The 16001-nt window shown below is 39.0% G+C and overlaps 1 protein-coding gene across 4 annotated transcripts in view; it reads right to left on the reverse strand.

The window, feature by feature from the left end:
• Positions 1 to 16001, reverse strand: part of TEP1 (telomerase associated protein 1) — a 139270-nt gene that overhangs the window by 15299 nt on the left and 107970 nt on the right. For all 4 annotated transcript variants that reach the window (XM_060691001.2, XM_087891785.1, XM_060691002.2 and 1 more), the window contains exons 47-50: positions 14050 to 14157; positions 10576 to 10702; positions 8502 to 8569; positions 7835 to 7961 (exon numbers count right to left, since the gene is read on the reverse strand). In XM_060691001.2, the coding sequence (XP_060546984.2) occupies positions 7835 to 7961; positions 8502 to 8569; positions 10576 to 10702; positions 14050 to 14157 (430 nt within the window). The remainder of the gene's footprint in view (positions 1 to 7834; positions 7962 to 8501; positions 8570 to 10575; positions 10703 to 14049; positions 14158 to 16001) is intronic.

A 16001-nucleotide genomic window follows, 5' to 3' on the forward strand; every position in this document is an offset into this window, starting at 1 on the left:
TTGGGAAACCCCGCTTATACAGGTAGTCCTTGACTTACAATCGTTCTTTTAATAACCGCTCAAAGTTATAACGGCACTGAAAAAAGCTACTTGTGACCACCTTTCACACTTAACGACAGTTGCAGCATCCCCATGGTCACGTGATCAAAATTCAGACACATGGCAACTTGCTCATTTATGACAGTTGTGTCAGAATATTCATGACTGAGAAGACATGGTAACAAGGTCATCCAATGAACAGGCATAGCAACTAAATCAGCCAATTGGGAGCTGAGACAGACTGGAGCCAGGGCATGTCTTAGTCTGCAGCATCTGAGTCTGTGCAGAGATAAAGTGAAACGAGAAACTAAAGTGAAACGTGGGTGAACATGTCTGCTGATCTGACCTGAAGAATCCAAGAGTGAAATTTTCCCGATTCAGACCGGATTGCCCGATCTGGTAGCGATGGCGGCGGGTGGTTTGGAGAACCGGTAGCAAAAATCCCTGCGCCCCTCCATCATGCCCAGCTGAGCTGCACGATCATCAGAGGCTTTTTTTTTTTACTTTTAAAAGCATTTTTTCGGCTGAAGAGGCCATTTTTGTAGAAAAAATGCTTTTAAAAGTAAAAAAAAAAAGCCTCTGATGATCGCGCGGCTCAGCTGGGATTGTCAGAGGTTTTTCAAAGCATTTTTTTCTGTAACCTCTTGGTCGAAGAGGTGCTTAAAAAAATGCTTTGAAAAGTCTCTGATGATCCCAGCTGCGTTACCTGATCGTCAGAGAGGTTTTTCAAAGCATTTTTTTTCTGCAACCTCTTGGGCCGAAGAGGTGGTAAAAAAAATACTTTGAAAAGTTTTTTTAAAAAAAAAGTTGGCCATGCCCACCCAGTCACATTACCCCGCCCCCCAAGCCATGCCCACAGAACCGGTAGTAACAAATTTTACATTTCACCCCTGGAAGAATCAACTATTGGTATTGTAAATACTTTATGTGTTATTATGAATATAAAGAAATTAATGAATCCAGCTGATTCAGTTACTGTATCTGTTTGTGCTTCTGGATTTGATTTTTGCAACAAACTCTGACAAGTTGCAGTTCCCTGGAGTCATGTGATTGCCTTTTGTGACCTTTTGACAAGTCAGTGCCAGGTCCCTGAACAATCGTGTTAACAACAGCAGTGATTCACTGTTACAATATTTTGAGGATCAGACTCAATAATAAATTCAGAAGTATTTTTCTTCAGTTAAAGAAGAGTTTATTCATAACAGGCATTCTACTTGTTCTGTCAGATTTTACAGTGAGAACAAGCATGAGGTAAAAGCACTCTCTATTTATATCAAAGGGGAGGAGTCAAGGATGGGGGTGATTACATATGAATACATTAAAGGAGGAGGAATAAATTAACTCTTAATATCCTGTACATATATACATATCTCTTGTTATAGAATAAGGCATTTACTTATGACAAATCCCCCTCTAAATGCCGATTCGATATATAACAATGATTGCATTCGGATTCAGAGCTATATAGTACTTGTAATTTTGATGTCAAGTATTTGTGTTGTTTAGAAGGTAAAGGTTTAGTTAATATATCAGCTATTTGTTCTGAGGTTTCGCAGTGGATTGCTTTAATGAATCCATCCTGAGATAAATGTCTGACGTGTTTAAATTTGATATCTATATGTCTGGATCTTTGACCAATGGCGTCAGATCTTGATATTTCTATAGCTGCCTTATTATCTTCATGTATGACAAATGGTAGTATTGGATTTTTCCAAATATCAGATAATAAATCATTAAACCATACTAAATTATTTGAGGCTTTAGATAAACAGACGTATTCTGCCTCTGTAGTGGAAGTCGCTACTAAATCTTGTTTCCCAGTGTACCAGAATATTGGGCAACCATTTAAAAATAATACATAACCTGAGGTGCTCTTTCTACATTTGATGTCACCTGCCCAGTCTGCATCAGCGTAACTGGTGATAATAGGTTCTTTAATATTATTGGGTTCTAAGAGTAGGCAGAAATCTATGCTGTGCTTTAGATATCTTAGTATTCGTTTGACTGCTTCCCAATGATACATAAGTGGCTTACTTACATGTCTAGATAATAAATTAAGTGGCAGAGCTATATCAGGCCTGGTCCAATTAGATATATACAAGAGAGAACCAATAATTGATCTATACAATGTATTGTTCTCGAATTCAGGCGAAGATTCATCCATATTCCTTAAAAAATCAGTCTGCATAGGAGTATCGCAAGGTTTGGCATCTCTTAAATTGCATTTTTCCAGAAGTTCTATAATTTTATCTCTCTGAGATAATTTGAATCCCTTTCTTGTCTTATTGATTTGAACTCCAAGGTATTTGTTTACCCTTCCTAGCGACTTTAAAGAGAAATGTTCACTTAGTCTGGATACAAATAAGTCTTTCTTTTCTTTATGTTTGCCTATATACAAAATATCATCCACATAGATTAACACAAATTCTAATGATTCACCTTCCTTTCTAACAAAAAAGCAATTGTCTGCAGTTGTGGCTTTGAAATCCATATTTTTAAGCACGCTGACAAGACATTCATACCAACGCTTGCCGGATTGTTTTAATCCGTACAAGCTTTTGTTAAGTAACCAGATCTCATCTCTGTTTGTACATTGGCTATGAGGTGCCCTTACATATATCTCTTTGTCGAGTTTTGCATGTAAGTATGCAGTCTGCACATCATATTGAAAGACATCAAGATTGAGTATAGCCGCTATGACTAAAGCTGTCTTAACACTTTCAGTTCTTACAGTGGGAGAGTATGTGTCAGTGTAATCCTCAGGATATTTTTGAGCGTAACCTTGTGCGACTAATCTAGCTTTATATAATTTATTACCCTCTTCTAAATCTTTGATTTTGAATATCCATCTGGTGCCTATAATTGTCTTGTTCTTAGGTGCAGGGACTGGTGTAAATACACCTAATTCACGCAAGCTGTTCATTTCTTTTGTTATGGCTAATTCCCATTTTTCTTTTTCTTCCATGGGAAGTTTTAACACTTCCTCATATGTGTTAGGTGTTGGTATCTCGTCATTCACACACATTATATAATCCTTATACTTATTAGGTAATTGTCTTCTGTTACACCTGATTGTTCTTATTGGAGTGCTCTCATTATCGTGTAGATATCTTGCTTCCTTTTTGGTTAATGAATCTGTTTTTATCCTGGTGTGGTTACCTGTCCATGTTTTGTTTTTGTCATCATGTGTGTTATGTTCATGTTTCTCTCTTTCTATTCTGTCTTGTTGTTTAATGTTTGGTTTAGTATTTTGGATTATCTCGTTAAGATGTATCTTAGACCAGTTGGCCTGTTCATGAAACACTGCTGTTCTTGAGACTATGAATTTGTTATTACTGTCAATGAATCTATATCCTTTTGTGCCTGTTTCGTATCCCATGAATCTAAGCCTTCTGGATACGTTATCTCCCTTACGTCTTAATTGTTTTGGTATGTGTACGTCTGCTGTAACCCCAAATATGTGCATGTGTGAAATTTTAGGTTTCCTATTGTACATCACTTCGTATGGTGTTTTATTTAGTATGCTAGACCAGGTCCTATTTTGGGTATAGTTTGAATATAGTAATGCTTCTGACCAGAATTGTTTTCCTAAACCAGCATCTTCTAATGTACATCTAATCATGGTTTGCAGTGTCGAGTTTTTTCGTTCTGCTGTACCATTTTGAAACGCAGAAAATGGGCTAGTCGTGAAGTGTAGCATTCCTTTCTCTTTTATCCATTGTGAGAATTCTTTAGACATGAATTCGGATCCCCTATCTGTCATGATTCGTTTTATTTTGATATTGTGTTGTGTTTCTACACGTTTGTAAAATTCTTTGAATTTTTGGAAAGTTTCATCTTTGTGTTTTAAAGTATAAACAAATCCATAATGGCTATAGTCGTCTACAATAGTTAGGAAATATCTTTTTTTGTATGTGATGGATGGTGTTAATGGACCAACCAGATCCATATGTACCAGATCAAAAATTTGGTTAGAGGTTCTTGTTGCCCTTTTTGGTTTTGGGTTAGTTCTGAGTTTTGATGATTTACATACTGAGCATTCTAAATAGTTTTTACAATCCTTTATTTTAACGCCATCAGCATGTTCAATCATTTTTTGTATTACAGGGAAACTTGCATGTCCCAATTTTCTATGCAACATGTGTGCACATTCATCATGAATTGGTTTGCCTATATTGGGCCTTTTGTTATTGTGTGTATCACTAGTGGGTGTGTCTTTGTGATTATAGTGTGTTTTGGGTTCTTCATTGTCATTGTTGTTACTATGTTCACTGTCTATGTTAATGTCGTCATCAGTGTTTGCATTAATGTTATGCAACCATTTATCTTCTGTTACAAGAAAGGGTAGACCCCCTTCGATAATTACACTATTCAATTTAGTCCCATTCTTTTCTAGTATTGCTTTTCCTCCAGAGAAGATTATATTTATGTTGAAATCTTGGCTTAATTTCACTGCACTAAGTATGTTATGTGATATTTCTGGTATCAACAATACCCCCTCTATTTTACCCAAACCAGGTATATTTACATTTCCTTTCCCTATGACTTGAACATTTTCTTGATTGGCTACTCTTATCATAAATTTATCATTTGTGAATGAAGACAGTATTTTCTTGTTATTTGTTGTATGATTAGTCGCCCCTGAATCTATGAGCCAAGCATTATTTTTTGATTTTTGTGTGATGACATCGTTATGTTTATCTAATCCATTTAATGATCCTGATTTCCTATCCCTTGAATTATCTCTATCCTTTCTGCGTTCTCTGTAGTTTGGGGAGTCCCTATATCTGTATCTATCAATAGATGATTGCCTGTCTTGATATCTACCCCTATAGTCATGGTTTTGTCTTTCCCTATGAAACATGGGGCAATCTCCCTTAGAGTGTTTTCTGGATCCACAATTGTAACATTCAATTGTTTTTTGGTGATTCTCTTGGAAGGCTACTCTTTTTGCCTGTCTGTGTTCTGTGTATGCATTGTATCTACTTTTCCTCAAATTATCTTCAGCTATTAACTTGTTTGACAGACTTTCTATGGATAAGTATCCTAGATTGATTGAGTCTAAGTGTGATATGTAGTTATCCCATGATGAATCTAATGAGTTAAGGATAACGCTTTTCATTGTCTGTTCTGATATTATTTCTCCTCTTAGATGTAATTCTGCTCTGATTTTGTTTAAGGATATTAAATGTTCACTTATGGTGGTTCCAGATCTTAATTTGGCTGAAAAGAAATCTTTAGACATCCTAGTGGTTGTTGCTACACTTTCACTGTGAAACAATTTAAACATGCATTGAATTATTTCTGAAACAGTAAGATTATGCTTAATACTGTAGTACATGGCAGGTGATATGCTAGAAATTATTAAATAGAATGCTCTGTGATGCAGGCAGTCCATTTTTAGAGTCCAAGGTCTTTTGGGAGGATTGGTTATAAAAAATAATAAATTTTCTTTCATAAAGACAACCTGAATTTGTTGACACCATTCCTGTAAGTTGATGCCATCAATTCTAAGTTTTGGGAAATCACTGGGTAGATTCCCAATATTATTATTCCCACTACTTACAACTGTGGGTAGTCCATGGTCCTGTAGATGTTGAAAATTGCAGAATGGTGTGGGTATTCTGCTGATGAGCTTGAGAGGTTCTCCTTCTTCATAAAGTTCATTGTAGTTCTCTGTGTTCATCTGCGCATGCGCGTTGGTCATTTCTCTGCTGAAGCCGCTGGGAGAGGTTCTCTTTGCTGTAGCTCCCTCGTAGTGCTCTCCTTCTGATGATTCGGTCTCCGGCTCGATCTTGGGTGTTCTGCTGGCAGCTGTGGTTCGTCTCTTCTCTTTGGAGCTTTCTTGCTTGGGGTATTTTGTTCTTTGGATCGTTTGCGGTGTGGGGGAAAGTTCGCAGGGCCCTCTGGGTTCAGGCGTCGTCATCATCGTTGTCCGGATCGAGTCGTGCAGGCTTTGAGGTGTCTGTTTATTTCTTCGTCTCTTTTGTATTTTTGCATTATCGGCTTTTATCGATTCTTTTGAAATTGTTAGACTTGTGCCAAATGTTTTAAATAGTTTTCTCATGGGTGTTTCGATTTCTTGTTCGGTGGATGATTCTTCTGTATCTGTTTCTGACTCTTCAGAAGAATAAATATATTTTTTGTTATTTTTTGTGTTTTTTCGCGCCAGAGTTTTTGAATGTTGCATTCTGATTGGTTCAGCCGTGTTCATTTCTGTGGCCGGTTGAAGAAAAGATGGCTGCCTTTCAAAATTTTGAGCGGGACCTCTGGTCTTGCTTCTGGTCATTTTTTCTTTCGTTGTAGGTTCGCTCACCATTTTTGTATTTTCGGGTTTGGCTTTTTCAATGTCTTTTTCTCTCGCTGCTCCGTTTTCTTCCAAGAAGCCTCGGAGTTCCGCGATGAGTTTGTGGTCATCTTTTTGACTTTTTATTAGCCTCAGTATCTCCGATCTGAGGTCTTTGTCTTTTATTTCGTTCTCTTCTTGGTTGTCGGTTTCATCTGCTGTTTCTTCGATGTCTGTGGTGTTATCTTCAGATTCTTTGATTGTTATATTTATTGGTTCGTCAATCATTTCGTGATCTGTTTTTGTTTCTTTATCATTTGCCCTGGTGTTGGGTCTTTCTTTTTTGTTCTTGAGGTTTTCTTTCTTAGGCATGTTGGATTTTATTGAGTCAGTTCAACCATCGACTGCTACCAGTTTGTTACAATATTTTGAGGATCAGACTCAATAATAAATTCAGAAGTATTTTTCTTCAGTTAAAGAAGAGTTTATTCATAACAGGCATTCTACTTGTTCTGTCAGATTTTACAGTGAGAACAAGCATGAGGTAAAAGCACTCTCTATTTATATCAAAGGGGAGGAGTCAAGGATGGGGGTGATTACATATGAATACATTAAAGGAGGAGGAATAAATTAACTCTTAATATCCTGTACATATATACATATCTCTTGTTATAGAATAAGGCATTTACTTATGACATTCACTTAACAGCAGTTGCAAGAAACGTTGTAAAATGGGGCAAACCTCACTTAATAACTGTCTTGCTTAGCAACAGAAATTTTGGGCTCAATAGTGATTGTTGAAGACAACTGATAGTCAGACCATGCTTCACACCCGCATTCTACCTCTCTGCCTCTATTTCTTGTTCTATATTTGATATTTTCCAGGTATTCCTCAGTCACTAGAGGAAATCCGACTGTCAACTTTGAATCGCACCTGGCAGAAGTCATTTCTCTATTCTTCAGTTGCCACACAGAGTGGGGAGGGGGAGGGAAGGAGGACAAAATGTGTTGCTAGACTAAACACAGAACTTTCTCATGGGAACCAAGGTCATCTCTACAGGTGGTGAATAGAGACAAGGAGGAGAGCCTGGAGAGCCAGCCAATTAACCTAATTGGCCAACGTGACTTGTGACTTTTGGGGAGGGAGTTATTTCCTATTTTAATTATACTGAAATTTTGGGAAACATTTAGAGTTGGTTTTCCATTTGATCGTGCCAATATGATGCACCCAATAAAGACGTTCTTAGAGGAAGACTTTAGCCCGGGGTGAAATTCAGCTGGTTCTATCCGGCTCGGGTAAACCAGTAGTGGCAGCTGCAGGAGGCTCCGTCCATCTGCATGGACGTCATGAAGTCCCTTTTTTACGACAGTTTCAGCCTCTGTGGATGCGCGGTGTGCACACATTTGTGAACCGGAAGGGAAGGTTAAGTGAATTTCACCCCTGCTTTAGCCTCAGAGTTCTGATTTGCTTGGAGTTGTTAGCTAGGATCATGACACCCATCTACTTACCATCGTTTTTGGGGACTGCCCATATGCGGGCTGACTTGTCTTTGGAGATGGTCAGGAAAGACGATGAGGTAGCAGCAGCCGCACAGACAGAAGCAGAGTGTCCGAAAAGGACTTGAGGCTGTTCGATCTGCAAATAACCAGAAAGGAGTTAATAAAAGGGACGCGATGAAAGGCATGATCATGTGAGTGAAAAACTGGAGGAAAATAACATATTTTTCAGAGTATAAGACACACCTTTTTCCCCCTAAAAAAAAGTGGAAATGTTGGTGCGTCTTATATATTGAATATAGTCATTTTTGGCCTCTTGAAGCCCTGCCCCGCTCATTCCATTTTTGCGAAAAACAGGCCCATTTTTCACCCGATTTTCACAAAAACGGGGGCGTTTTTGCCCTCCCCTAGTCCCCAGGAGCATCTGCAGGCCTCCAAAACCCTCTGTGCGCTACTTTTTTTCGCAAAAACAGGCCTGACAAGAAAAATAAACATGAGTAAAACTAAATTCTAAATTCATTTCAACCAATATTTTCTAATGCATCAACATTACAACTCTCAAGCTGTAACCTAATTTTATTTCAAATTGCCTGGAAGAACTGATCCCTATTATTTTTGCTGCGCAACCACCACAGTTCTTTAAAAGAAAAAAAGAAAAAGATTTCCCCTCCTTTCTTACCGTCAAGGGTCTCCAAATTTTCACAGTGCCATCAGCACCGGCTGCAGCCAACATAAAATCTTTCTGCCCTGCGGAGGATAGAAATAGAAGCCTTTCATACCAACTGTACAGCAAGTAACCTATGGGAAAGGCACATCCAACTACTCTATGACACAGGTGCCAAACTCAAGGCCTATGGGCCAGGGGTGAAATGCTCCCAGTTCGGACCGGATTGCCCAATCCGGTAGCGATGGAGGCGGGTGGTTTGGAGAACTGGTAGCAAAAATCCCCATGCCCAGCTGAGCTGCGTAATCATCAGAGGCTTTTTTTTTTTAATTTTAAAAGCATTTTTTCTACAACCTCTTTGGCCGAAAAAATGCTTTTAAAAGTAAAAAAAAAAAAAAAAGCCTCTAATGATCGTGCAGCTCACTTGGGATTGTCAGAGGCTTTTAAAAGCATTTTTTCTACAACCTCTTCGGCCGAAGAGGTTGTAGAAAAAAATGCTTTTAAAAGCCTCTGACAATCCCAGCTGAGTTTCCTGATCAGCAGAGGCTTTTAAAAGCATTTTTTCTACAACCTCTTTGGCCAAAAAATGGCCGAAAAAATGGTTTTAAAAGTAAAAAAAAAAAAAAGTTGACCACAGCCATCCAGTTATATTACACACCCCCCTCACCAAGCCACACCCACAGAACCGGTAGTAACAAATTTTACATTTCACCACTGCTGTGGGCCCACGGCATGATTAGATCTAGCCCATGGGGCTGGCCTGGAAACAGCAGAGGAATGGCCTGTGGTCCCTCTGCCAGGAAAAATGGAGCACAGGAGGGCCGCATGCTCCGTTTTTGTGGGCAGAGGGCTAGCAAAACAAACGAAAGAGAAAACAAAAGGAGAAATGCTTCTCCTTTTGCATTTGAGATGCAAAAAGGGACAGGAAAGGAGAAAGGGAAAGAGGAGAGACAAAGAAAAAGAAGGGAAGATGGGAAGAGAGCAAGAAAGGAAAAATAAGAGGGGAAGGAAGAAGAAAGGATAATGAAGAGGGAAGGAAAAAGAGGGAGGGAAAGAAGGAAGGAAGGAAGGAAGGAAGGAAGGAAGGAAGGAAGGAAGGAAGGAAGGAAGGAAGATTATAATGAGAGTGAGGGAGGGTTTGAGGCAGTGGTGAAATCCAAATTTTTTTACTACCGATTCTGTGGGCGTGGCTTGGTGGGCGTGGTGTGGCTTGGTGGGCGTGGCTTGGTGGGCATGGCAGGGGAAGGATACTGCAAAATCCCCATTCCCATCCCATTCCTAGGGGAAGGATATTACAAAATCTCCATTCCCACATCACTCTGGGACCAGCCAGAGGTGGGTTTTGCCAGTTCTCTGAACTCAAAATTTCCTCTACCGGTTCTCCAGAACCTGTCAGAACCTGCTTGATTTCACCCCTGGTTTGAGGGGAAGTCCTGCTTTAGCACTTGGTCACCAAAGGTGCCCCCCACCCCGTCACGAGTGATGTCAAGCTGGCCACGCCCAATTCCACCTCCCTGAGATCAAGCACGACCCTGATGCAGCCCTCAATGAAGCCCTGCTCTGCGAAAAAGTTTTCTGTTTAATTCCTTTAATACTTTAACTTCCCTGCAAGATTATTTATTTATTTCTATCCTTGAGTTATTATTTTTTAAAATAACTCAAGGCGATGAATATATCCAACACACTTTTTTCTTCCTATTTTCAACACAACAACTCTGTGTGATGAGATGGGCTGAGAAAGACTCACTGGCCTGAAGTCACCTAGCCAGCTTTCTTGCCTAAGGTAGAACTAACCAGTGCATTAACCACTAGATCAAACCATTAGATTAAAATGTAATGTCTGTGTCTATCTGTCTCTGGGTTTAAGGGAAGATGGCCTATCCAAATGTAAATACATTTTAATGTATATTTTCACAAACTGAAGCATCATCTGCATCAAAATTAAACCCCGATATATAAATATACACAACCAATTATTCATTTGCATTACAGGGTAAACAATGCAGATAGGACTTTCACATCCTCGCCAATCCCTGTCTTCCAAAACAGAATCACGTTTTTTGCAAAACAGTGCCAAGGAATCTCTTACATGGATCCCTGAAGCCAGTGCAATGGTTGGTCTGACTCGGGTGAGCCAAGAACCGAGTTTCTTCCACTCCTTGGAGGTTCCATGTTATCAGAAGCCCATCTCTGCCCATGGAGATGACATGGTCTTTCTGTGCAAGGATCCAGAAAAGGAAGAGTTCAGAGGAATAAAACAAGAAGCATGGTCAGGCCTAGATAGAGTCATGATATGTGTGTAGCAACTGCTCTGTGGGAATGGCTGGGAACATCCAAAAAGTCTTGCAGCTAGTTGCAACACAGTAGATTTTACAAATGGGGTATCCTTCAGAACGGTGCAGAAACACAATTCTCAGAAGACCCCACCAGGATACTAGTTGAATATGCTGAGAACTGATGTTCCACATCAGAACTCATTTAGAAAGAAATAAGTCAGTTAAATAAGCGAGTAGTAGATATCTAAACTGAGGAAAAAGTATCTACCATGAATTAGCCACAGTTAATAGAAATAATTACTGTACCAATTCTACTACTAAATGGTGGAAGTGGTAACAGCATCTTCTCAAAAGTATATGAACAGGTAGTCCTCAACCTACGATCACAATTGAGCTCAAAATTTATGTTGCTAAGTGAGTCAGTTGTTGAGTTTTGACCAGCGGTGAAATCTGGCCGGATCTATCTGGCTCGCGCAAACTGGTAGAGCCAGAGGCGGGAGGTTCCACCCACCCGCCATGATGTCATTATATCCCCTTTTTGTCCAGTTCTGTGCCCATGCACAGAAGAGGCACGCACGCTCACATTTCCGAACCGGTAGCGAAGGTAAGTGCATTTCACTGCTGGTTTTGACCCATTTTATGACCTTTCTTGCCACGGTTGTTAAGTGAATCACTGCAGTTGTTAAATTAGTAACATGGTTGTTAAGTGAATCTGGCTTTCCGATTGACCTTGCTTGTCAGAAGCTGATCACATGGCTCTGGGGACACTGCAACCGTCATAAATATGAGTCAGTTGCCGAGCGTTTGAATTTTGATCACATGATCATGGAGATGCTGCAATGGTCATAACTGTGAAAAATAGTCGTATTTTTTCAGACCGTTTCAAAGACCATTTGAACTTTTCATTGTAAGTTCAAACGGTCACTAACCAAAGTCGAGGACTACCTGTATACTAGTTATCAACAATAATAATACTACTTTTTGCACAGTATATTCAATATACTGCTTCCAATATGATATTACTTTTCTTATACTCTTGTGAAGATGCTTTTGGTTGAGCTAGATACAACATAACATCATCCATCCATCCATCCATTCAATTTGTTTGCCACCCATCTCAACGCACAAGCTGACTTTTACACCTGGAACTGTGAAGATTATACAAAATAGTAAATCCAATTGCAAATAACAATTTCAGGCCGAGGGTGGAGACAAAAAGGGAAAAAAGGGTGGAACAGAAAGAATACAAAAAATTTAAATGATTACACTGGGATTAACAGTGGGAAAATAAGAAAGAGGGAAAAGGGATGGAAAATAACGGAAAATACAGGGCAAAACAGAAGAGTTCAGGATTTTCAAATACAAAAAAAAAGTGGGGGGGGGAAGAAAAAGAAAAAAATAAAGAAAAAATGAGAGAAAGGGAAAGAGGAATGAAAGAGGAATATGTTGTATATATTTAGAATTGAAATATGAATTGAAGTAAGATTTATAGATATAATGAATGCTAGAAAAGATAATAGTTGAGATTATGATATTAACTAAGTAATATAAAATAATGGAAAACTATATGGATGTATTATTTTTATTTATTTTTTATTTTTTTATTTATATGCCTCCCTTCTCTGGAGACTCAGGGCGGCTTACAAGGCGTTAAGCAGTATGAATGAATTGAAATAAGTTTTAGAAATATGAATGAGTTTAATATATGAGACTGTAACAATTGGAATATTTTTAATTGTAACTGGGGAAATTGTAATAATTAGAATATTTTTAAATTGCATTTTTGGAATTTAATTAAAAAAAGTGGAAATGATATTATATTATGAATTAATTAGATTGTGGTGAAAATAGAACCGATTAGGATGTTGTTTGAAGAGGTATAAAGACATATACTTGACAAAGTAAAATTAGAGTTAAGATTTAAGGAAATATATGGTATAAAGTAACTTGGTTTATTATTGTATCTAATAAGAAAAGATTAACATAGTTGGAAAAAAACAACAGAAAGAAATGAATGATTGTAATTCTATATAATTAACTGACTTCTAATAAGATGTTGGATTGTATTATTTGGAATACATATATTTGACAAGTAATTGAAAATTAGAGTTAAGATTTAAGGAAATGTATTGTATAAAGTAATTTGGTTTATTATTGAAAGAAATGAGATTTTTATTAAGATGTTGGAATGTATTATTTTGGATATATTAGGTTGTGGGATTTTAAATTTAAGGGGTTTAATTTAGATATGAAAAGGGAAAAATTGGATTTTATTAAGATTAGAGGTTAGGATGAAGGGTAATATTGGTTTATAAAAATTAGAGAGAATAATTGTGATTGCGGGGGCCCCTGACAGACTATCCAACATATACTGAGGGAATGCTCTAACAGAAGGTATCCAGGAAATTTTAGGGACTTCCTCTGCGTAACAATGACAGCTACTGACGGGATCTCCAAACTCGACATTAAACTCTGAAATGTTATTTCTGTTTTCCTCTTAGGTTTTCTTACTACTCTTTTTCTAATTGTTTTAATTGTTTTAACCTGTAAAAATGAAGTGTTTTAATATTGTGTGTGACCAGCCATTCGCTAAATACATACATACATACATACATACATACATACATACATACATACATACATACTATGGCAAAAAGGGAATACATAAATTGTGTTGGAAATGACTAAAAATTGTTTACATTTGTGAACCAGCCAATACTCTGTTCAGAAAAAATACATTGTATGGTTGTTTGTGTGTTTGTGTAAAAACAATTTCAGGCCAATTTCAGTCCTTAAAGATTAAAGCATCAGGTTAAAAAGTTTTTATCCCTATCACGGTGTTTGTTTCAAGTCTTCTCCAAGACACTATTCACTTTTTTTTTCTAAACATGGCCTTGAATACAAAGCTGTTTTCTGTTCCATCCCCATTCACAGAGACAGCATTTTAGAAGGACCCCCAATGTTTTGAACCTCAAAATGGCTTATTCTGAATTTGAAAGAGGCTGTCCCAAAGGGATCATGTCAAACTCAGGACAACTTTTTTGAGCTCAAAAGAGTGTTGGATCAATTCTGGAGAGATCAAAATGGCCTCTTTCAAATCCCTCCAAAAGTGATTTCCAATTCTAAACTCTTTGCACTTCTTTACAGAGTTCTCATTAGTTTCCTTTCTGAGTTTCCTTCCCTTGGTTTTGTTTTGTAGAATCACTGAAATGTCTTGGTTTTGCAGAAGAAGGAGGAAAAATTGGAGAAGGAGGGGAGGCAGACATACCTTTGGCCTATCCTCTTACCTCAGTTGTAATACCACAGATTGGGCTTTGGTGCCCCAAGAATTTCTGGACGCACTCGCTAGTTGTCGTATCCCAGAGACAAACGGTACCATCATTGGAGCCAGAGAGCTGTTGCCAAAAGGACAAGGGTCAGAAAGAGAAATTAGAAATGCAGGAAAAAAAACCCTTTAGAAATATTAAACTAAAGGCAAAGGTTTATTCTGTTCAGTCATGTAGTTTCCTGGTTCCATTTCTCTCCCCCTCCCCCCCCTTTTTTGAAGATGTCTGACTTGTGGGGTATGACTATAAGCCAAGGCGCATGAACACTGTTACCTTCCCACCAAAATGGTACCTATTTATCTACTTGCATTTGCATGCTTTCAAACTGCTAGGTTTTCAGGAACTGGGGCAAGAACAGAATAACTTTGTCACTTTAAATGTACGCTAATCAGCATACATTAAAATGAAATTTCATTGCATACAGCTTCCAAAGGGTCTCCACCTCTAATATACACTACATAAACATGAGCCCCCCCGAAACAAGGAGCTCACTCTGTCACATGGTATTTGAGTTTCGAACTGCCGACCTTCCAGTTGACAAAGGCCAACATCCTAACCAACGTCCTGGTCCAACAACCAGGGGTTTCAAACTCAAAGCCCAGCCCACTGGGTGCTTAGATCCAGTCCGTGAGGCCACCCCAGTGGTGGGTTTCAAAAATTTTTACTACTGGTTCTGTGGGTGTGGCTTGGTGGGTGTGGTGTGGCTTGGTGGGCGTGGCTTGGTGGGTGTGGCAGGGGAAGGGAACTGTAAAATATCCTTTTACAGTAGCCTGGATAGCTCTGCAGACAAGGCACTGCAATTTAACACCAGCTGTCTGCAATTAAAGTAAGTTCGAATCTTGCCAGGCTCAAGGTTGACTCAGCCTTCTATCCTTTCTAAGGTAGGTAAATTGAGGACCCAGTTTGTGGGGGCAATAAGCTGACTTTGTATAAAATATACAAAAGTATGAAGGCTATTGCTTAACGCACTGTAAGCCGCACTGAGTCTCCGGAGAAGGGCGGCATATAAATCAAATTTTTTAAAAAAATCTCCATTCCCACCCTACTCCAGGGGAAGGTTACTACAAAATCCCCATTTCCTCCCGATCAGTTGGGACTTGGGAGGCAGAGAATAGACGGGGGAGGGGCCAGTCATAATTTTTACTACCAGTTCACTGAACTACTCAAATTTCCGCTACCAGTTCTCCAGAACTGGTCAGAACCTGCTGAAACCCACCTCTGAGCCACCCTGGAAACAGTGAAGGACCAGCCTGCAGAGCCTCTGCCAGTGAAATCAGAACTTGGGAGAGTTGTGCACGGCAGAGGATTGCAGGAAATGGAAGCTCGGGAGCCCGTTTTCGCTGGCAGAGCGCACTGGATGCCAGGAGTGACATTGCCCCTAACACAAATGACGTCAAGCTGGCCACACTGGCTCCCCCAAGGTCAAACACAACCCTGATATGCCCCTCAATTAAATTGAATTTGATACCCCTGGTCTAGGCAAACCCAGCAGACATTAATTGTAAGAAAATGGATGGACTCTTTGATGGACTCAGAGGAAAGTTCCCATCTGCCACACATTTTATTATTTTTTTTAGATATATTCCCATTTTTAGAAATAACTCAAGCTATGAATATACCTCATACTCCTTCTCTTAATATTTTCTCCACCCCTGTGAGGTGAATGAAATTAAGAGAGAGTGATTGGCCCAAAGTTACCCATCCAGCTTTCATGGCTAAACAGGGCTAGAACTCACCGTCTCCTGGTTTCTAACCTGGCTCTCTTTTCCTACTGATTCACAACAGTGAACTTGAAAATGCTACGTCAATGGCTAGGTGGTGGGTCCTCCTTCTTGGTCAGTGACAGAAACTAACCCATCCCCTTGTGGACTCTCCTCCTCAGGAGCCCAGAAGTACATGCATTTCCCCAAACT

Source organism: Pantherophis guttatus, chromosome 4 (genome assembly GCF_059756535.1).
Source record: "Pantherophis guttatus breed Tessera chromosome 4, ASM5975653v1, whole genome shotgun sequence".
Classification (NCBI taxonomy): domain Eukaryota; kingdom Metazoa; phylum Chordata; class Lepidosauria; order Squamata; family Colubridae; genus Pantherophis; species Pantherophis guttatus.